This window comes from Anas platyrhynchos, chromosome 31 (assembly GCF_047663525.1).
Source record: "Anas platyrhynchos isolate ZD024472 breed Pekin duck chromosome 31, IASCAAS_PekinDuck_T2T, whole genome shotgun sequence".
NCBI classification, from domain to species: domain Eukaryota; kingdom Metazoa; phylum Chordata; class Aves; order Anseriformes; family Anatidae; genus Anas; species Anas platyrhynchos.
In genome coordinates this window covers 6152598-6173276 of record NC_092617.1, presented here as the reverse complement: position 1 = coordinate 6173276, position 20679 = coordinate 6152598, and the positions used below count along the sequence as shown (strand labels likewise).

The 20679-nt window shown below is 64.1% G+C and overlaps 2 protein-coding genes across 2 annotated transcripts; one reads left to right on the top strand and one right to left on the bottom strand.

The window, feature by feature from the left end:
- Nucleotides 1-15019, bottom strand: RNF31 (ring finger protein 31). Its single transcript, XM_072029709.1, has 21 exons — nucleotides 14760-15019; nucleotides 13604-13864; nucleotides 12796-12942; nucleotides 11817-11972; nucleotides 11161-11211; nucleotides 10836-10878; nucleotides 10522-10612; nucleotides 9789-10070; nucleotides 8482-8726; nucleotides 7097-7374; nucleotides 6261-6383; nucleotides 5526-5735; nucleotides 4451-4624; nucleotides 3045-3143; nucleotides 2881-2970; nucleotides 2606-2708; nucleotides 2403-2521; nucleotides 1870-1983; nucleotides 1332-1389; nucleotides 1136-1232; nucleotides 1-144 (listed from the first exon to the last, which is right to left on the bottom strand). Exons 2-21 carry the CDS (start codon nucleotides 13859-13861, stop codon nucleotides 57-59), a joined length of 2826 nt encoding a protein of 941 aa, XP_071885810.1. The 5' UTR covers nucleotides 13862-13864; nucleotides 14760-15019; the 3' UTR covers nucleotides 1-56.
- Nucleotides 14969-20247, top strand: OXA1L (OXA1L mitochondrial inner membrane insertase). Its single transcript, XM_072029708.1, is given in 10 exon segments — nucleotides 14969-15019; nucleotides 15810-16074; nucleotides 16461-16604; nucleotides 17310-17395; nucleotides 17474-17638; nucleotides 18165-18269; nucleotides 18980-19098; nucleotides 19100-19161; nucleotides 19936-20016; nucleotides 20111-20247. Coding segments are annotated over 10 exon segments (1179 nt in total). The 3' UTR covers nucleotides 20212-20247.
- The last annotated feature ends 432 nt before the right edge of the window (nucleotides 20248-20679 follow it).

Sequence of the window (20679 nt, the reverse complement as noted above, 5' to 3'; positions counted from 1 at the left end):
GCGGGCAGAAAAGGGGGCGTGGCCTTTATTGAGGCTGGGGGGCGTGGCCTGCCCTTTTATGGGCGGGGGGCGGGGTCGGGGGGCGGGGCCGGGTCCAGCGCGTGCGCGTTGATGCGGGACACGAGGTACTCGGCGTAGTGAGCGCTGCGGGACCGGGATTGGACGGGGGGGGGGTCACGTGAGGGGGGGGGAGGGCACGAGGGAACTCGGCACGTGACCAGGGAGCCCCTGGGGCCCAGAGGGACCCACAGAGACCCCCAAGTGCCCCCCAAGGACCCCCAACTGCCCCATAACCCCCCCCAAAGTGCCCCATAACGACCCCCAAGTGCCCCACAGCGACCCATAAGTGCCCCATAGGGACCCAGAACCACCCCAACTGCCCCCCAAGGACCCCCAACTGCCCCATGACCCCCCCAAAGTGCCCCATAACGACCCCCAGGTGCCCCACAGTGGCCCCCAGCACCCCATAACTCCCCATAACTGCCCCATAGGGACCCATAACCCACCCCAACTACCCCATAAAGACCCCCAACTGCCCCATAAGGACCCCTAACCCCCCATAACCCCACCCCAGTGCCCCATAACCGCCCCTAACTGCCCCACAAGGACCCCTAATTGCCCCGTAAGCCCCCTAACTGCCCCATAAGGACACCCTATAGCCCCATAACCCCCCCTATAACCCCATAACCCCCCCCAATAACCCCCTATAACCCCCCCTGTGCCCCAACCCCCCCAAATGCCCCACAAGGACCCATAATTGCCCCATAACCCCCCATAATCCCCCCTAGCTGCCCCATAATGACCCCTAACTGCCCCCCAACCCCCCCAAATGCCCCATAACCCCCCCCAGCACCCTATAACCCCCCCATAACCCCCCCAACTACCCCATAACCCCCCCTAATTGCCCCATAAGGACCCCCAAGTGCCCCATAACCCCCCCCATAGCCCCCTATAACCCCCCCTGTGCCCCAACCCCCCCCAAATGCCCCACAAGGACTCATAATTGCCCCATAACCCCCCATAATCCCCCCTAGCTGCCCCATAATGACCCCTAACTGCCCCCCAACCCCCCCAAATGCCCCATAAGCCCCCCAGTTGCCCCCCACCCCCCCCCAATCGCCCCCCCCCCACTGACCGGCAGAGCCCGGCCTGTCCCGGGGGCGCCTCCCGGCCGCAGGCCTCGTCCCGCAGCCCCCCGGGGGTCTCCTTCTGCTCCGGCACCCAGCAGCCGCCTGCGGGGTCACGTGACAGGGGGGCGGGGTCACGTGATGCGGGTGTGCCACGTGATGAGGGAGTCACGTGGCAGGGGCGGGGCAGGGGGCGGGGCTTACCGCCGGGGGGGGGCTGGGCTCCGGGCGGGGGCTCGGTCTCGTAGCTGACGCCGGCGTCCTGGGGTCACCGGAGGGCAATGACCCCGAGTGACCCCACAGTGCCCCATAGAGCCCCATAGACACCCCATAGGGACCCCATAGAGCCCCATAGGGACCCAGAACTGCCCCACAGCGCCCCATAGAGAGCCATAGAGACCCCACAGACCCCAGAGCACCCCCTAATGCCCCACAGAGGCCCCATAGAGCCCCCTAGCTGCCCCATAACCACCCCATATCAGCCCCTAATGCCCCATAGAGACTCCATAGTGCCCTATAACTACCCCATAGTGCCCCATAGCCACCCCACAGCACCCTCTAATACCCCATAGCCCCCCATAACCACCCCATCTCACCCCATAGTCCTCCCATAGGGCCCCCTAATGCCCCATAGGCCCCCCATCTCACCCTATAACAACCCTATAGTGTGCCCTAATGCCCCACAGCCACCCCATATCCCCCCATAGCGACCCCATAGCGGCCCCATAACCCCCCCCCGCACCGTGAGGATCTGCAGCAGGCGCTCCGGGTGCCAGTCCCGCAGGTAGAAGAGGCAGTGCCGGGGGTGGTGGCCGTGCAGGGAGCCCCGCAGGGGGCAGCCGGGCTCGGGGCAGCACTGACAGGGTGATGACGTCACCGTGACGTCATCGTGACGTCATCACGGCGGCACCGTGACGTCATCGCACGCCCCCAACTCTCAGCACCACCCCCACAACCAGCCCAGCCCCTGAGCGACCCCAGAACCCCCCAGAGCACCCCATAGCCCCCCCAAATCCCCCCATAACCCCTCCAACCCCCCCATAACCCCCCCATAACCCCCCAAGAACCTCCCATATGCCCCCCAAATGCCCCCAGATCCCCCCTATAACCCCCCCAAGCCCCCCATAACCCCCCCATAACCCCCTGTAGCCACCCCACAACCGCCCAAATCCCCCCATAACCCCCCTATAACTCCCCCATAACCCCCCATACCCCCCCCATATCCCCCAATCCCACCCCATAACCCCCCAAACCCCCCCAAACCCCCCAGCTCACGTCCTTGCGGTGGAAGGGCCGGCTGCAGGCGCTGCAGAAGCTGTGCTGGCACTGGGGGCACTGCAGGTGGAGGCAGCCCCCCCGCGCCAGGGCCAGGCTCAGCCCGCACTGCGGGCACGCTGGGGGGGGGTTATAGGGTCAGGGGGGGCCCTATGGGGCCGGGGGTGGCTCTATGGGGCCGGGGGGTCGCTATGGGGCCGTACCGATGCGGCGCTCCTGCAGGAAGGCCGCCAGCCCCTCGGGGGGCTCCTGGGGGTCGCAGAGCTGCAGCTCCGAGCACGAGCGGCCCCGGTGCTGCGGCTCCCACTGGGGGGGGGAAAAATCCCATAAATACCCCATAAATACCCCATAGACACCCCATAACCACCCCATAGACACCCCATAACCACCCCATAGACACCCCATAACCACCCCATAACCACCCCAGCCCCATACCAGACCCCATAGAGCCCCCCCCAGCCCCATAACCCCCCCATACCGGGCACTGGCAGCGGGGGCAGAAGCGCTGCTGGCACTGGGGGCACTGGGCCGGGCCCTGCTCCGCCTCGAAGATGAACCCGAAAGAGCACTGGGGGGGGGCAGAGCCGGGGGTCAGCCCCATAGCGACCCCACAGGACCCCCCCCGGCCCCACAGGGCCCCACCTGGATGCACCAGACGAATTTGGGGTCGCGCAGCAGCTCGCGCTCCGTCAGCTTCTGGGTGAAGAGCTGGTACGTGCCCGCGTCCAGCACCTGCCGCAGCTGGGGGGCACCCCACACATCACCCCCGGCCCCATAAAACGCCCCCTGGCCCCATAGAGCTCCATAGGGCCCCAATCAGGCCCCATAGAGCCCCTATCAGGCCCCCTACGGCCCCTAAGAGCCTTTAGGATCCCCCCCAGACCCCTTAGGACCCCAAAAGGGTCCCCCAAGACCCCAAAAGGGCCCATGGGAACCTTTAGCATCCCTTTAAGACCCTCTAGGGACCCCCCAGGACCCTTTAGGTCTCCCCCAGACCCCTCAGGACCCCTAAAGGGACCCCCAAGACCCCACTAAGGCTGCATAAAGCCCTGGTAAGGGGCCCTGAGACCCTTTAAGCCCCCTTTAAGGACCCCCCGACCCCTTTAGGCCCCATACACCCCCTCAGGACCTCCATAAAGCCCCATTAAGGCCCCTTAGGGCCCCATAAGGCCCAATTAAGACCCCATAGACCCCCTTAGGACCCCCATAAGTGCCCCCAGGCCCCTTTAAGCCCCATCAAGGCCCCATATGACCCCCATAAGGCCCCTTTAATGCCCCCCAGACCCCTTTAAAGCCCCTTAGGCCCACCTAAGGCCCCTCAGGACCCTCATAAGGCCCCATTAAAACCCCACAGACTCCTTTAAGCCCCATTAAGGCCCCCCAGACCCCTCAGGACCCCCTCAGGACCCCCATAAGGCCCTTTTAAGGCCCCCCAGACCCCTTTAAGACCCCTTTAAGCTCCTTTAAGGCCCTTTAGCCCCCCCTAAGGCCCCATTAGGACCCCATAGACCCCCTTTAAGCCCCCCCCAGTCCCTTTAAGGCCCCATAGGCCCCCTCAGGACCCCCATAAAGCCCCATTAAGGCCCCTTAGGGCCCCATAAGGCCCCATTAAGGCCCCCCAGACCCCTTTAATGCCCCTTAGCCCCCGCTAAGGCCCCTCAGGACCCCCATAAGCCCCCTTTAAGCCCCCCCTGGTCCCTTTAAGGCACCATAGACCCCCTTAGGACCCTCTTTAAGCCCCATTAATGTCCCCCAGACCCCTTTAAGACCCCTTTAAGGCCCCATAGACCCCCTCAGGACCCCCATAAGGCCCCGTAAGCCCCCTTTAAGCCCCCCTTCACCCTTTTAAGGCCCCCCAGGCCCCTTTAAGGCCCCTTATCCCCCCATAAGGCCCCTTTAAAACCCCTTTAAGACCCCTTTAAGGCCCCTTATCCCCCCTAAGGCCCCTCAGGACCCCCATGAAGCCCCATTAAGGCCCCTTAGTGCCCCATAAAGCCCCTTAGGGGCCCATTAAAGCCCCCCAGACCCCTCAGGACCCCGTCCCCAACCTGCACGTCGAGCGTGGAGAAGTAGCAGAGGCGCTGGGCCTCGTCGGCCAGGTCGGGGCGGCCGCAGGCGGGACACACGAGGTCGGCCACGCGGCGCTCCTTAACGCCGATGGTGAAGTGCTGCCGGAAGCACTCGGGGCAGATGGCGCACTCGCAGCCCGTCAGCGACTGCATCTGATTGGCCGGCGCCGGGACACGTGGTCAGGGCCATCAGCCAATCGCTGCCCGGCCTGCCTGCGTTGCCGGGCAGACTGGGCGGGGGTTGCCGTGGCAACGGGGGCGGCTCCAGCGGCTGGCCACGCCCCTCAGGTGTCTCCATGGCAACTCCCGCCTCCCCTCAGGCGTTCCCATAGCAACCAGAGCTGTCACTCAAGTGTCCCCATGGCAACTCCCACCCATTAGCCCCTAAGCCCCGCCCCTCACAGGTTCCCATGGCAACTCCCGCCTTACCCCCTGGTTCCCATAGCAACTGGAGCTGTCAATCAAGTGTCTCCATGGCAACTCCCGCCCCTCAGCCCCTAAGCCCCGCCCCTCAGGCATCTCCATAGCAACTGAAGCTGTCAATCAAGCGTTCCCATGGCAACTCCCACCCCTTAGCCCCACCCCTCACAGGTTCCCATGGCAACTCCCGCCTTACCCCCTGGTTCCCATAGCAACTGAAGCTGTCAATCAAGTGTCTCCATGGCAACTCCCGCCCCTCAGCCCCTAAGCCCCGCCCCTCAGGGGTCTCCATAGCAACTGAAGCTGTCAATCAAGCGTTCCCATGGCAACTCCCGCCCCTTAGCCCCGCCCATCAGACGTTTCCATAGCAACTCCCGCCTTTCCTCTAGTGCTAAGCCCCGCCCCCTGGGCATTCCCATAGCAACCGGAGCTGTCAATCAAGCGTTCCCATGGCAACTCCCGCCTCCCCCCTTGGTCTCCATAGCAACTCCCACCCTTTCCCTGTTCCCATGGCAACTCCCGCCCTTTCCGCCGGTCTCCATAGCAACCCCCGCCATTTTCCCTTATCCCCATGGCAACTCCCGCCTTTTCTCCCCGTTCCCATGGCAACCGCCGCCATTTCCCCGTTCCCCACCTGTTCCCGGGGCAGGGCCCAGCCGCACACGGCACACTCGCAGCGCAGGCGGCGCCGGATGCTGGCGCGGTCGGGCGAGGCCCTGACGGCCTCCACCAGCGCCTCCAGCCCCGTCCCGGCCGGGGCCAGCTCCCGGCCCAGCGCCGCCACCAACTGGGCCCGGCCCCAGCTCGGCAGTGACAGCGACGCCAGCACGCGGCGCACCAGGGCCTGGGGGGGGGGGAGAGGGGGTAACGGCGCCATCAGGACCCCCAGGAGACCCCCAATTCCCTCACAAACCCCAAATTCCCTCAGGAGCCCCCTCAGGAGCCCCCTGGTCCACCCAGAACCCCAAAATCCCCCCCAACACCCCCCAAACCCCCCTCAAGACCCCCTCAGGACCCCAAAACCCTCCTCAGGACCCCCCCAAAACCCCCCAAACCCCCCTCAGGACCCCCAAAACCCCCCTCAGGACCCCCAGGACCCCCCAATCCCCCCTCAGGACCCCCCCAGGACTCCCCAGCCCCCCTCAGGACCCCCAAAACCGCCCCAAGACCCCCCCAAACCCCCCTCAGGACCCCCAAACCCCCCCCCAAGACCCCCCCAAACCCCCTCAGGACCCCCCCAGGACCCCCAAAACACCCCCAAAACCCCCCAATCCCCCCTCAGGACCCCCAAACCCCCCAGGACCCCCCTCAGGACCCCAGAACCCCCTTAGGACCCCCAACCCCCCCCAGCCCTCCCCCAGCCCCCCACCTGCTGGTCGGGGCACTGGAAGTCGAGGGGGGGCTCGCAGGGCTCCCAGAGGCGCTGTGCGAAGCCCCCCAGGCGGGGGCGCTGCAGCTGGGCCAGCGCTGCCCCCAGCGCCCCCCCCCCCCCTGCTCAGCGCCGCCGCCGCCTCCGCCCGGTCCGGGAAACCCAGCGCCGCCAGCGCCCGCAGCTGGGGGGACACCAGGATGGACCAGTAAGGACCAGTACAGACCATTATGGACTGGTAAGGACCAGTATGGATCATTACGGACCAGTACGGAGCAGTATGGACCATTATGGACCATTACGGACCAGTATGGGCCATTACAGACCAGTAAGGACCAATACAGACCAGTACAGACCAGTACGGACCATTACAGACCGGTAAGAACCAGTACAGACCAATATGGGCCATTACAGACTGGTAAGGACCAGTACGGACCAGTATTGACCATTACGGGCCAGTAAAGACCAGTACAGTCCAGTATGGACCATTGCGGACCAATAAAGACCAGTACAGACCAGTATGGACCAGTACGGATCGCTAAGGACCAGTAGGAGCCCCCACAGCCCAATAAACCACGCCCCCAATAAACCCCACCCCCAAACCCCACCCCAATAAGCCCCACCCCCCAAGCCACGCCCCCAACGACCCCTGCCCCAATAAACCACGCCCCCAACCCATCCCAATAGGCCACACCCCCACCAAGCCCCCGCCCCCCCCAATACCCCCCTCCACCCCCTCCCTCCCCCCTCCCACCCACCCCAGGCCCCTCCCCCCTCAAACCCCTCCCCCTTAAGCCCCTCCCCCTTTAGCCCCGCCCCCTTTAGGCCCCGCCCACCTTCCTGCGCCGTGCTCCCAGGCAGGCCTGGAGGGCGCGGGGGGCTCGGGCGTGGGCTCGGAGCCAGGCGGCGGCGACCTCGCGGGGGGAGGGGCTTCCGAGCCCCGCCCCCTGCCCGCCCCCTGCGCCGCCCCCCCCAGCGCCGCCAGCTCCGCCCCCAGCCCCGCCCTCGCCGCCAGCACCGCCCCCTTCGCCCAGGCCACGCCCCCTTGGCCTTGGCCACGCCCCCCGGCCGCCGCCAGCACCGCCTCCGCCGGCACCGCCTGCGCCTCCGCTGCCTGGGGGGGGGGGGAGAGAAAAAGGGGGCGGGGACTGGGTTAGGGGCGGGGCCTCCCCTGAGAACCTATAGGGAACCTATAGGAGCCTATAGGGGATGTATGGGGCACCTATGGGGCACCTATAGGGCACCTATGGGGCACCTAGGGGATCCTATAGAGCACCTGGGGGACTTATAGGGCACCTATGGGAGTCTATAGAGCATCTATGGGGCACCTGGGGGATCCTATAGGGCACCTAGGGGACTTATAGGGCACCTACGGGTCCTATAGGGCACCTATGGGAACCTATAGGGAACCTATAGAACACTTGAGGCACTTATAAGGCACCTGTAGGATCCTATAGGGCACCTATGGGGCACCTGGGGGACTTATAGGGCACCTATGGGAGTCTATAGGGCACCTATGGGGCACCTAGGGGATCCTATAGAGCACCTGGGGGACTTATAGGGCACCTATGGATCCTATAGGGCACCTATGGGGCACCCGGGGGACTTCCAGGGCCCCTATGGGGCACCTATGGGGCACCTGGGGGACTTATAGCACTTATAGGGCACCTATAGGAGCCTACAGGGCATCTTTAGGGACCTATAGGACACTTATGGGGTACCTGGGGGACCTATAGGGCGCATAAGGGAACCTATAGGGCACCTATGGGACCCTACAGGGGACATATGGGGCATCAATGGGGACTTATAGGGTACTTATGGGGACCTAGGGGCACCTATGGGGCACCTACAGCACCCCCAGACCCACAGGGGCACCCCTGGGACCCCCCAAATCCCATTTATAGGGACCCCAAACCCCCTATAGGGCCCCAAAACCCCCTATAGGGCCCCCAAACCCCCCCTATAGGGCCCCAAACCCCCCTATAGGGTCCCCGCCCCCTCTATAGGGCCCCAAACCCCCTCTATAGGGCCCCAAACCCCCTCTATAGGGCCCCAAAACCCCTATAGGGCCTTCAAACCCCCTATAGGGCCCCCAAACCCCCCTATAGGGCCCCAAACCCCCTATAGGGCCTGGCCCTGCCCCCTTTCCCCATGGCCCCGCCCACTTCCTTATGGCCCCGCCCCCTCCCCCCGTGGCCCCGCCCCCAAGATGGCGGCTCACCCGCAGCAGCTCCACCATTCGCTGCCCCTGGCGCCGCAGCCGCTCCTGGCGCTCCGCCTCCTGGGCGGGGCCTGGGGAAGCCACGCCCCCAAAAGGGGCGGGGCCAACCCCCAGGGGCGGGCCCCCATTGGGCGGGGCCTCGGGGGGCGGGGCCTCGGGGGGCGGGGCCTCGGGGGGCGGAGACACAGCGCGCAGCTCCCCGCCCCCCCCCGGTTCCAGTAGGTGCAGCGCCCGCAGCGCCAGCCCTGCGTTGGGGGAAAAACGGGGGATTTTGGGCAAATTGGGGGAGGGGGCGGAAAGTTAGAGAGGTTAGTGGGGAATTGGAATGGATTTGGGGAGGGTTTGGGGGGATTTGGGGGAATTGGGGGGAATTTTGGGGAAAAATGGGGGGATTTAAGGAAAATTTGGAAGAAATTTGAAGAAATTGGGGGAAATTTTAAGGGAATTGGAGGAAACTTGGGGAAAATTCAGGCAGTTAGGAAAAAAATAGGGGGATATAAGGAAAATTTTGAAAAGATTTGATGAAATTTGGGGAAATTTTGAGGAAATTAGAGGAAATTTGGGGAATTTGGGGGGATTTGGGAAATTTGGGGGAAAATTTGGAAATTTGGGGGAATTGAGGAAAAACTAGGGGATTTAAGAAAAGTTTCAATGAAATTTGAAGAAATTTGTGGAAAAATTAAGGGAATTGGGGGAAATTCAGGCAGCTTGGGAAAAAATGAGGGGATTTAAGGAAATTTTTGAAGAAATTTAAAGGAATTTGGGGAAATTATGGGAAAACTGGAGGAAATTTGGGGAGTTTGGGGAAATTTGGGGGAATTGGGGAAAATCGGGGGGATTTAAGGAAAATTTGGAAGAAATTTGAAGGAATTTGGGGAAATTATGGGAAAATTGGAGGAAATTGGGGGAGTTTGGGGAGAGTTTCAATAAATTTGGGGGGGAATTTGGGAGAATTTCACACCAATTTGGGGAAATTTCATGCTGATTTTGATTAGAGCAATATGGGGTCAGAATCCACAGGGATTTGGGGGAAATTCACACCGATTTGGGTAAATTTTGCACGGATTTGGGGAAAACCCACTCCAAATCGGGGAAATCCACGCTGATTTGGGGGAAATTTGTGCCATTTTGGGAAAAATTCATGCTGATTTGTAGCGGGGATGCATAGAAGGGAAATTTATGGGGTTTCAGTGGAAATCTATGGGGTTTTGGGGAAAATTCACGGGTTTATGGAGAAAATTGGTGTTTTTTGGGAGGAATTCCGTGAATTTGGGGTGAAATCCCGCAGATTTGGGTGGGGGCCGTACCTGTGGGGCCGGGGGGGCCGCGGGGCCAGGCGGGGCCGCTCGCAGACCCCGCAGAGGACGGCGGGGCCGGGGTTGAGGAAGGTGCAGGAGGCGCAGGCCCAGCCCCCGCCGGGCTCCGTTTTTGGGGTGAATCCAGGTGATTTCGGGTCGCTTCCTCCCGGCGATTTTGGGGTGGATCCGGGCGATTTGGGGGCGTGCCGGGGGGGCTGGCAGCCCCCGCACAGCACGGCCAGCCCCGACGTGGGGGCCCCGCACTGGGCGCAGCGCCACGGGGGCGACGAGCTGCGGGTACCCCAAAACGGCCCTAAATGCCCCAAATCGCCCCAAAACTGCCTTAAAATGCCTCAGGCACCCCACAACCACCCCAGAGCTACCTCAATGGGCCCAAAATGCTCCTTATTCACCCCAAAATGCTCATTAACCCCCAAATGCCACATATTGACCTCAAAAGCACCCCTAATAGCCCCAAAATGCCCTTCATTGACCCCAAAATGGCCCCAAATGGCCCCAAAACGCCCTTTATCCACCCCAAAATGCCACATATTGACCCCAAAACCACCCCAAATACCCCACAACAACCCCAAAATCACCCAAAAACCCTCAAATGCCCTAAAGCACCCCAAAGTGCTCTGAACTGCCCCAAAAGTCCCCAAACTGCCCTGAAATGCCCCAAACTGACCCTAAATGGTCCCAAATGACCCAAAATCGCTGAAAATCACCCCAAAAGTCGTACCTGTCGCCCCCCTCCGGGGGGGCCGTGTGGCGCAGGCGGGCGCAGGCCCCGCAGGGCCCCTGGACACAGTCAGGGCAAGGGGGGGGCGGCTCTGGGAAGGTCCCAAAATCACCAGAAATCACCCCAAAAATACAGAAACCTCCCCACGCCCCAAAAACCACCCCAAAACCCCAGAAACCGCCCCAAAACCCCAATAATCCACCCCAAAACTGCCCCCAAAACCTCCTAAATTCCCCAAATCCCCCAAAAAAGCCGCAAATCCCCCCAAAAGCCCCAAATTCCCCCTAATTCACCCCAAAATTGTCCCCCCCCACCTTCAGCCTCGACCCCGTCCGCATCCAGCGGCTCCTCAGAGTCCTGGGGGAGAAAAACCAGTTAAAACCAGTATAAACCAGCAAAAAACAATACAGACCAGTACAAACCAGTAAAAACCACTACAGACCAGTAAAAACCAGTATAAACCAATAAAAATTATTATAGACCAATAACAATCAATTAATCCCAGGGTGTCCCCAGTCCCTCCCAGTGCCCTCCCAGTCCCTCCCAGTGCCCTCCCAGCTCCTCCCAGTCTCCTCCCAGTCCCTCCCAGTCCCCTCCCAGTGCCTCCCAGTTCCCTCCCAGTATCCCCCAGTGCCTCACCTGCCCCCCCCGCAGGATGTCGGTGAAGAACTGGGGGTTGGGGTGCTTGTTCTGGAAGGGAGCAGAGCCCCATCAGCACAATCCAGTACAAACCAGTACCCCCCAGTACCCCCGCCAGTACCCTCCCAGTAACCCCCCATTACCCCCAATCCCACCCCAGGCCCCTCCCACCTCCCCCAAGCCCCTCCCACTCCTTAAGCCCCGCCCACTCCCCTTAGGCCCTGCCCCCTTAACCCCTCCCACCCCAAGCTCCTCCCCCTTTAAGCTCCTCCCACACCCCTCAAGCCCCGCCCACTCCCCTTAGGCCCCGCCCACTCCCTCCACTCCCATTCTCCCCCCTTAAGCCCCGCCCCCTTTTGGCCACGCCCTCCTTTAAGCCCCGCCCCCTCCCATTCATCAGCAGCCCCAGCTCCCTCCCCTTAGACCCCTCCCACCCCCTAGCCCCGCCCCTAGCCCCACCCCTTCAAGCCCCGCCCCCATTTAAGCTCCGCCCCCTTTTAAGCCCCGCCCCCTCCCATTCATCAGCAGCCCCAGCTCCCACCCCCCTTAGACCCCTCCCACCCCCTAGCCCCGCCCACTAGCCCCTCCCCCTTTTGGCCACGCCCCCTTAAGCCCCTCCCCTTTAGGCCCCGCCCCCTTTAGCCCCGCCCACTCACGGCCAGCAGCAGCCCCAGCTCTGCCCGCAGCAGGGCCAGGTCGGCGGTGACGGCGGCCACGGTGGGGCCGTGCGGGGCGGGGGTCCCGGGGGGGAAGCTGAGGCCCTGCGGCCCCTCCTGCCGGTAGCCCAGCAGCCGCAGCACCCCCCGCCCGCCCTGAGGGGGAGGGGCTTAGCTGGGGGGCGGGGCTTAAAGGGGGCGGGGTTAAGGGTGGGAGGGGTTATGGGGGTGGGAGGGGCCATACTGGGGTGTACTGGGAGGGGATTTGGGGCACTGGGGTATACTGGGGAGGGACTGGGAGAGCTCTGGGGGGCACTGGGAGGGGCTTTGGGGCACTGGGGTGTACTGGGGAGGGGCTGGAAGGGTACTGGGGCATACTGGGATATACTGGGATGGGATTAAGGAGCATAAAGGCATACTGGGAAGGGATTTAGGGGTACTGGGGTGTAGTGGGGAGGGGCTGGGAGAGTACTGGGGCATACTGGGCCGTACTGGGGTGCACTGGAAGGGCACTGGACCATACTGTGGCGTACTGGGCTGTACTGGGATGAGATTAAGGACCATAAAGGCATACTGGAAAGGGTCTCAGGGTCAGTGGGGCGTAATGGGAAGGGACTGGGAGAGCCCTGGGGCATACTGGGGCATACTGGGATGTACTGGAAGGTCCCTAAACCATACTGGACTGTACTGGGATGGGATTAAGGACCATAAAGGCATACTGGAAAGGGTCTCAGGGTCAGTGGGGCGTAATGGGGAGGGACTGGGAGAGCCCTGGAGTGTACTGGGCCATACTGGGGTGTACTGGGGAGGGACTGGAAGGGCACTGGGCCAAACTGGGTTGTACTGGGATGGGATTAAGGAGCATAAAGGCATACTGGAAAGGGACTCAGGGGTACTGGGGCGTACTGGGGAGGCACCAGCGTGGCCCGGGGGCGTACTGGGAGGGCACTGGGCCGTACTGGTGCGTACTGGTGCTGACCTTGAGGGCGCCCACGGTGCTGCGGAACACGGGGTTGGTGGCGCGCACGCAGCGCCAGAAGGGGGGGGGCCGGGGCTGCAGCAGGTTGCGCCCGTACTTCTCCAGGATGGCCAGCGCCGCGCTCAGCGCCCCCGCCCCGCCCCCGTCCTGCCAAACCCCACGGATTAGGGGAATCATCCCCAAAATCCCGACCCCAAAACCACCGATCCGGACCCAAATCCCAAAGATCGGGACCCAAATCCCACAAATCCAGCCCCAAATCCCACAAATACAGGCCCAAAAGACAGGTTTTAGCCTTAAATCCCCAAATCCAGCCCCTAATCCGCTGTAATCCCCCAAATCTGGGTCATAATCCCCAAAATCCAGCCAGAATTCCCCAAATCCATGTCCCAATCCCCTTTGGACCCCCACCCCTTGTAGCCCCGCCCCCTTTAAGCCCCGCCCCCTTATAGCCCCGCCCACCCCCTTAGCCCTGCCCACTCCTCCCCTCCCCCTCCCACCCTTAACCCCGCCCCTTTGTGGCTCCGCCCCCTCATAGCCCGCCCCCTTCATAGCCCCGCCCCCTCCTCCCCTCCCCATCTCCCTCTGCCCCTCATAGCCCCGCCCCTTTGTAGCCCCGCCCCCTTTAGCCCCGCCCCCTAATGGCCCCGCCCATCCCCTTAGCCCCGCCCACCCCTTTAGCCCCGCTTACTCCTCCCCTCTCCTTCTCCCTCCCCCCCCACCCCCACCCCTTGTGGCCCCGCCCCCTTTGTGGCCCCGCCCCTTTGACCCCGCCCCCTTAAGCCCCGCCCCCTTAAGCCCCGCCCACCGGCGCCATGTTGTCCCTGAGCAGCCGGGCAGCCGGCACCAGGCGCATCTTGGCGGGGGGGGGCAGGGGCAGGGCCAGCAGCGGGGCCAGCTCGGGGGGGGGGCCGGGAGCCCCCGGGGCCCTCAGCAGCGCCGCCTCCAGAGCCCCCCGCAGGGACCCCAGGGATTGGGGGGGGTCCCGGGGGTCATGGGGGGGGTCCTGGGGGGCTTCGGGGGGGTCCTGGGGGTCCATGGGGGGGGCTGCGGGCGGCTGAGCCATGGCCTGGGGGAGGAAAAGGGGGGTTAAAGGGGATGGGGGGGGGATAGGGGGGATTTGGGGGGGGTCTCAGGGGGATTTGGGGGGGTCCTGGGGGGGGTTAGGGGGTCCCAGGCCAATTTTGGGGGTCCCAAGAGGGATTTAGGGGGTCCCAGGAAGGGTTTGGGGGTCCTGAACTATTTGGGGGGGGCCCAAGAGGGATTTAGGGGGGTCTCAGGGGGGTTTGGGGGGGGTTAGGGGGGTTTAGGGGGTCCTGAGGGATTTTGGGGGGACCCAGGGAGGATTTGGGGGGTCCCAGGAGGGGTTTGGGGGGGTTAGGGGGGGTTGGGGGAGTTTAGGGGGGGGTTTAGGGAGTCTCAGCCCAATTTTGGGGGTCCCAAAAGGGATTTAGGGGGGCTCAGGGGGGATTTGGGGGGGCTCTGAGGGGATTTAGGGGATCCTGAACTATTTTGGGGGGTCCCAGGATGATTTGGGGGGTCCTGAGGAATTTTTGGGGGGGTCTCAGGGGGAATTTGGGGGGTCCCAAAAGGGTTTAGGGGGGTCCCAGGAGGGATTTGGGGGGGTCCTGAGCCATTTTTGGGAATTCCAGGGGGGATTTGTGGGTCCCAGACCAATTTTGGGGGCCCCAAGAGAAATTAGGGGGGGGTCAGGAGGGGTTTGGGGGACCCCAGCCCCATTTGGGGGGTCCCAGGGGGGATTTAGGGGGCCTCAGGGGGGGTTTGGGGCCTCCCAAGGGGATGTGGGGGGGTCCCAGCCCCATTTTGGTGCTCCCAGGGGGGATTTAAGGCTCCTAGGGGAACATTTGGGGCGATTTTGGGGTGATTTTGAGGCGATTTGGGGCGATTTGGGGGGATTTGGGGCCGCCCCCCCCCTTTATCCCCCTCCCCCCCCCCCCCGTTACCTCAGCGGCCGCCGGCGGCGCCTCAAGATGGCGGCGGGCCCACTTCCGCCCCGCGTGACGTCAGGGCCACGCCCCGTGCCGGGCTGCCCACCTCCAAGATGGCGGCGGCGGCTTCACACAAACAGGAAGCGGGGGGAGAAAGCAGCGCGCATGCGCGGGCTCCTATATAAAGAAGCCCCGCCCCTTCCGCTTCCCCCTCAGACGCCAAGATGGCGGCGGCCCTGCGGCTCCGGCCGCTGCTGCGGGCCCTGCGCCAGCAGGTGGGGGGGGGGCGTGACGTCACCGGAGTGGGCGTGACGTCACCGGAGGGGGCGTGACGTCACCGAGGGGGCGTGACGTCACGGCGGCGGGCTCTGACGTCACGCCCCCGGTCTCCTTTGCAGGCCCTGTGGGGGGCGCGGGGGCCCCGAGGCCTGGGCACGGCCACGGTGCGGGTAAGGGGGGGTGGCAGGGGAAGGGGGGGGGAGGTTTTGGGGTGAAATGGGGCGGGTTTGGGGTCGGTGTGGGGTGATGGGGGGGGTTATGGGGGGCTGTGGGGTGATGGGGGGGGTTATGGGGTGATAGGGGGTGGTTATGGGGCTGGGGGGGGCTGGGGGGTGGTTATGGGGCACTTATGGGGTGTTTTGGGGTGATATGGGGCGGTCATAGGGTGGTTATGGGGTTGGGGGGGGCTATGGGGTGGCTATGGGGCAGCTATGGGGCGCTTTTGGGGTGCTATAGGGCGCTATGGGGTGTGATGGGGCAGTTAGGGGGCGGTTATGGGGTGCTATGGGGCTGGGGGGCAGTTATGGGGTGGTTTTGGGGTGTTATGGGGCGGTTTTGGGGTGCTGTGGGGCACTTTGGGGTATCTGTGGGGCGCTTATGGGGCTGGGGGCCCCCCCCTAACCTCCTCCTTCCCTTGCAGGCAGCCAGCACGGCCCCCACAGCCACTTTGGGACAAAATCCCTCCATTTTGGGACAAAACAACCCCATAACAGGACAGAGCGACCCTATAACGGGACAGAACAACCCCATTTTGGGGCAAAATCAGCCCGTAATGGCGCAAAATGACTCCATAACGGGGCAAAGTGGCCCCGTTTTAAGTCAAAGCGGCCCCAGTTTGGGTCAAAACGACCCGGTTTCGGGTCCGAGCGCCCCCGCTGTGGGGCAGGAGGCGGTTTTGGGGTCAGAGCCCCCCGTTGTGGGGTCGGAGGCCCCCGAGGTGCTGCTGCAGGAGCTGGGGCTGGGGGCCTGGACCCCGTGGGGCTGGTGCAGGGGGCGCTGCAGGGGCTGCACCTCCACGCGGGGCTGCCCTGGTGGGCGGCCATCGTGATGGGTGAGGGGGTTGTGGGGTCGGGGGGGGTTATGGGGTCAGGGGGGGGTTTTGGGGGCACAAGGGGAGGGGGTTATGGGGTAAGGGGAGGGGTTTGGGGGGAGAAAATGGGCATTTGTGGGGGAAAAGGGGGGATTTGGGGGGGGTTTATGGGGTTTGGGAGGGGGTTTTGGGGTCAAAGAGTGGGGCTGGGAGTGTTTGGGAGGGATTTGGGGGGGGGAAAAGGGGATTTGGGGGGAAAAGGGGGGTTTGGGGAGGGGAAAATGTGGATTTGGGAGGAGTTTATGGGGTCCGTAGCAGCTCACAGGCCCCTGTAAGACCCCCTAGGTCCCTATAAGGCCTTATAGGGTTCTCCAGGACCTTACAGGGCCCCCCCTTTCCCCCCCCAGGCACTCTGGGTGCCCGCGTGCTGCTGCTGCCGCTGGTGCTGCGGGGGCAGCGCGAGGCCGCCCGCCTGGGGGTCCACCTCCCCCAGCTGCAGCGCCTGCACCAGCGCCTGGCCGAGGCCAGGAGGGGCAGCGACCGCCTGCAGGGTGAGGGGGCGGGGCTAAGGGGGTGGGAGGGGCCTAAAGGGGAGGGGTCGGGGGGAGGGGCTAAGGGGGTGGGGAGGGGGTAAAGGGGGAGGGAGGGGGGAAGGGGGAGGGAGGGGGTGGGGGTAGGGGAAGGGAAAGGGGAAAGGAAAGGGTTAAAGGAGGTGGGAGGGGCTAAAGGAGGTGGGTGGGGTCTAAAGGGGGCGGGGCCTAATGGGGTGGGGTCGGGGGAGGGGCTAAGGGGGAGGGGAGGGGCCAAAAGGGGAGAGGGGAGCGGCAGGGAAAGGGTTAAATGAGGTGGGCGGGGCCTAAAGGGGGCGGAGCTTAACAGGGTGGGGTCAGGGGGAGGGGCTAAAGGGGAGGGGAGGGGCCAATGGGTGAGAGGGAGGGGGGTGGAGATAGGGAAAGGGGCGGGGCTTGTAGAAAGGGGCGGGGTCTGGGGGTGTGGGCGGGGCTATGGGGAAAGGGGCGGGGCCATGTGGCGGTGGGCGTGGCTTCCAGTGTGGGCGTGGCCTAATTGTGGGTGGGGCTTTATGGGGAGTGCTGCTACCTGGGGGGGGGGGGGGGGGCGGTGTTTGGGGGGGCGTGTCCCTAATATAGGGGGCGTGTCCCCCCAAAAGGGGGCGTGGCCAAGCAGGGGGGTGTCCCCCTCATCTGGTGGGCGTGTCCCCGCTTAGCCCCGCCCCCTTTTTTGGCTTTGATTGGCAGTGACCCGCGCCTATGCCGAGCTGGCGGCCTACCAGCGGCGCCACGACGTCCACCCCCTGCGGGGCTTCCTCGTGCCCCTGGTCCAGGTCAGGGGTCACGGGGTCACCTGGGGGGGTCACGGGGTCAAAGGTCAGAGGTCGTGACCCCTGCTCGCCCTCCCCCAGACCCCGCTCTTCGTCTCCTTCTTCCTGGCCCTGCAGCAGATGGCGGCGGCGCCGCACCCGGGGCTGCAGCGGGGGGGGCTGGGCTGGTTCCCCGACCTCACCGCCCCCGACCCCTTCTACGCCCTCCCCCTGCTCGTCACCGCCTCCACCTGGTTGGTGCTCGAGGTGGGTGGGGCCTGGAGGGGGCGGGGCCTAAAGGGGGAGGGGCCTCAGGGGGCGGGGAGGGGGTGGGAGGGGGCTGGGGGCGTCCTATCCCCTCCATGTCCTGCCCCTGTTGGGCTGTGTGGGTCTCTATGGGGGTGGGAGGGGCTTAAAAGGGGCGTGGCCTGAGTGGGAGGGGTCTCAGGGGGCGTGGCCTAAAGGGGGAGGGGCCTAAGGGTGGGTGGGAGGAGCCTGGAGGCGGTGGGCGGGGCTTAAAGGGGGCGGGCGGGGTCTCAGGGCCCCCAATCCCCTGCCCTTTATTGTCTATATGGGGGAGGGTGGGGCTTAAAGGGGGCGTGGCTTAAGTGGGAGGGGTCCTGGGGGCGGGGCTTAAAGGGGGAGGAGCCTAAAGGTGGGGGGCGGAGCCTAAAGGGGGTGGGAGGGGCCTGAGTGCCCCCACCCCGATGTGGGCGTGGCCTCCCCGGTTTGGGGGCGTGTCCTGGGGCCAGGGGGGCGTGTCCCGGCGCTAGCCCCGCCCCTTTTTTTGCAGCTGGGGGCGGAGACCGGCGTGTCCAGCCCGGGGGCGGGGGCCATGCGCCAGGTCCTGCGGGTGATGCCCCTGCTCGTCCTGCCCTTCGTGCTGCACTTCCCCACGGTCAGGGGGCGGGGCTAAAGGGGGAGGGGCTTAAAGGGGGAGGGGCTTGGGGGAAGGGGGGAGGGGATTGGGAGGAGGGGAGGGGGTAAAATGGATGGGGAGGGGCCTATAGGAGGGGGAGGGGCTTAGAAAAGTGGGCGGGGCTTAGGAAAAGGGGAGGGGCTTAATGGGAATGGGAGGGGTTAATGGGGAGGGGAGGGGCTTAAGGAAAGGTGGGAGGGGCCTAATGGGAAGGGGAGGGGCTTAGAAAAAGGGGAGGGGCTTGGTGGGATGGGGAGGAGCTATGGGGAAGGGGGTGGGGTTAATGGGAAGGGGAGGGGCTTAAAATGAAGGGGAGGGGCTTAGAGAAGTGGGCGGGGCTTAGAAAAGGGAGGGGCTTAAAGGGAAGGGGAGGGGCTTAGAGAAAGGGGAGGAGCCTCCTTAAAAGGCACCAGGGCTGTTAAAAGGGGCGTGGTCACTTTAAAGGGGGCGTGGCTTCTGAAAAGGGGTGTGGCCTCTTTAAAAGGGGGCGGGGCTTGATTCCTTATAAGGTGTTGCCAGGCAACGGTGGGCGTGGCCCCAGGGGGTTGCATCACCTGTTGCCGGGCAGATTTCGCTGCCAGCACCCCCGGCACTGCCAGGCAGGGGTGGGCGTGGCCACAGCCCAAAGTGGGCGTGGCCAGGCACCGAGTGGGCGTGGCCTGGCACCCAGTGGGCGTGTCCCCTTGCAGGCGGTGTTCCTCTATTGGCTGACGTCCAACTCCTTCAGCCTATTGCAGACCGGGCTCCTGCGCGTCCCCGCCCTCCGCGCCCGCCTCCGAGTCCCGGCCCCGCCCCCCCGCCTCAGGCCACGCCCACGCAGGGCTCTGGCCCCGCCCCCTCCGCGGGGGGATCCTGGGGAAGCTGCGGCAGAGTGAGTCTGGGGGGGGGGGGGGGGAATTGGGGGGAAATTGGGAAAAAAGGGGGTGAGGGGGGAGTGAGGGGGGGATGGGGGAGGGGCAAATTGGGGGGAAAAAGGGAAAAAAAAGGGAAAAAGGGGGGGAAATTGGGGGGAAATCGGGAAAAAAGGGGGGTGAGGGGGGGAAATTGGGGGGAAAAAGGGAAAAAAAGGAGGAAATTGGGGGGAAAAAGGGAAAAGGGGGGGGGGAGGGGGGGAAATTTGGGAGAAAAAGGGGAAAAAAGGGGGAAATTGGGGGGGAAAAGGGAATAAGGGAGGGTGAGGGGAGGAAATTGGGGGGAAAATGGGAGAAACGGGGGGTGGGAGGGGTGAGGGGGGATGGGAGAGGGATGGGGGGTGGGGGAGGGGGGAAATTGGGGGGGAAAGGGGAAAAAAAGGAGGAAATTGGGGGGAAAAAGGGAAAAAAGGGGGGTGAGGGGGGGAAAATGGGGGGAAATTGGGGAAAAAAGGGAAAAGGGGGGGTAAGGGGAGGTTAGGGGGGGATGGGGGAGGTGTAGGGGGTGGGGGAGGGAGGAAATTGGGGGAAAAAAGGGAAAAAAGGGGGGAAATTGGGGGGAAAAAGAGAAAAAGGAGGGATGAGGGGGAGAAATTGGGGGGAAAAAAGGAAAAAAAAGGGGTGAGGGAGGGAAAGGGGGGGTGAGGGGGTGATGGGGGAGGGGTGTGGGGGTTGTGGGGTGGGGGAGGGGTTTTGGGGGGGGTCTCACGTGTCCCCCCCCCCCCATTTTTCAGACTGGCGGGAGGCGCAGGCGGCGCAGCGGGGGGAGGAGCGCGAGTGGCGGCTGCGGCACCACCTGGAGCTGGCGGCCAAGGGTGAGCCGGGAGGGGGCGGGGCTTCAACCCCAAAAGGGGGCGGGGCTTCCTGCAAGCCACACCCCCTCATGGTGACGTCACCCCCCCAAAACAGGCCCCCTGCGGCAGACCTTCAGCCACAACCCCCTGGCCACCCCCGCCCCCCCCACGCAGCCGGCGCCCCCCAAGAGGCCGTGGAAGGAGACGCTGGGATGAGGGGGGGGGCAATAAAACACCCCCTGGACCCCAAAATCTGACTCCTGGCTCTCTTTTTGGGGCATTTTGGGGGAATTTTCGGTCGTTTTGGGCGAAATCAGGGGGATTTCGGGAGGTTTTGGGGGGATTTGGGGGATTTGGGGAGGTTTCAGTGGATTTGAGGAGGTTTCAGGGGGATTGGGGAGGTTTTGGGGAGGTTTGGGGAGTTTGGGGGAGGTTTTGGGGAGGTTTCAGGGGGATTTGGGGAGGTTTTGGGGGGGTTTCAAGAGTTTGGGGGAGGTTTTGGGGAGGTTTTGGGAGGTTTTGGGGAGGTTTCAGTGGATTTGAGGAGGTTTCAGGGAGATTGGGGAGGTTTTGGGGAGGTTTGAGGAGTTTGGGGGAGGTTTTGGGGAGGTTTCAGGGCTTTTGGGGAGGTTTTGGGGGAGGTTTCAAGAGTTTGGGGGAGGTTTTGGGGAGGTTTCGGGAGGT

Bases quoted from the DNA above. Each gene is read 5' to 3' on its own strand.
- RNF31 (XM_072029709.1), bottom strand. From the start codon at position 13,861: ATGGCTCAGCCGCCCGCAGCCCCCCCCATGGACCCCCAGGACCCCCCC. The intron at 10,071-10,521 runs GTACGACTTTTG...GGGTACCCGCAG, and splicing joins CCCCCGGAGGGGGGCGACAG to CTCGTCGCCCCCGTGGCGCT. The intron at 3,144-4,450 runs GTTGGGGACGGG...GGTGCCCCCCAG, and splicing joins TCTCCACGCTCGACGTGCAG to CTGCGGCAGGTGCTGGACGC.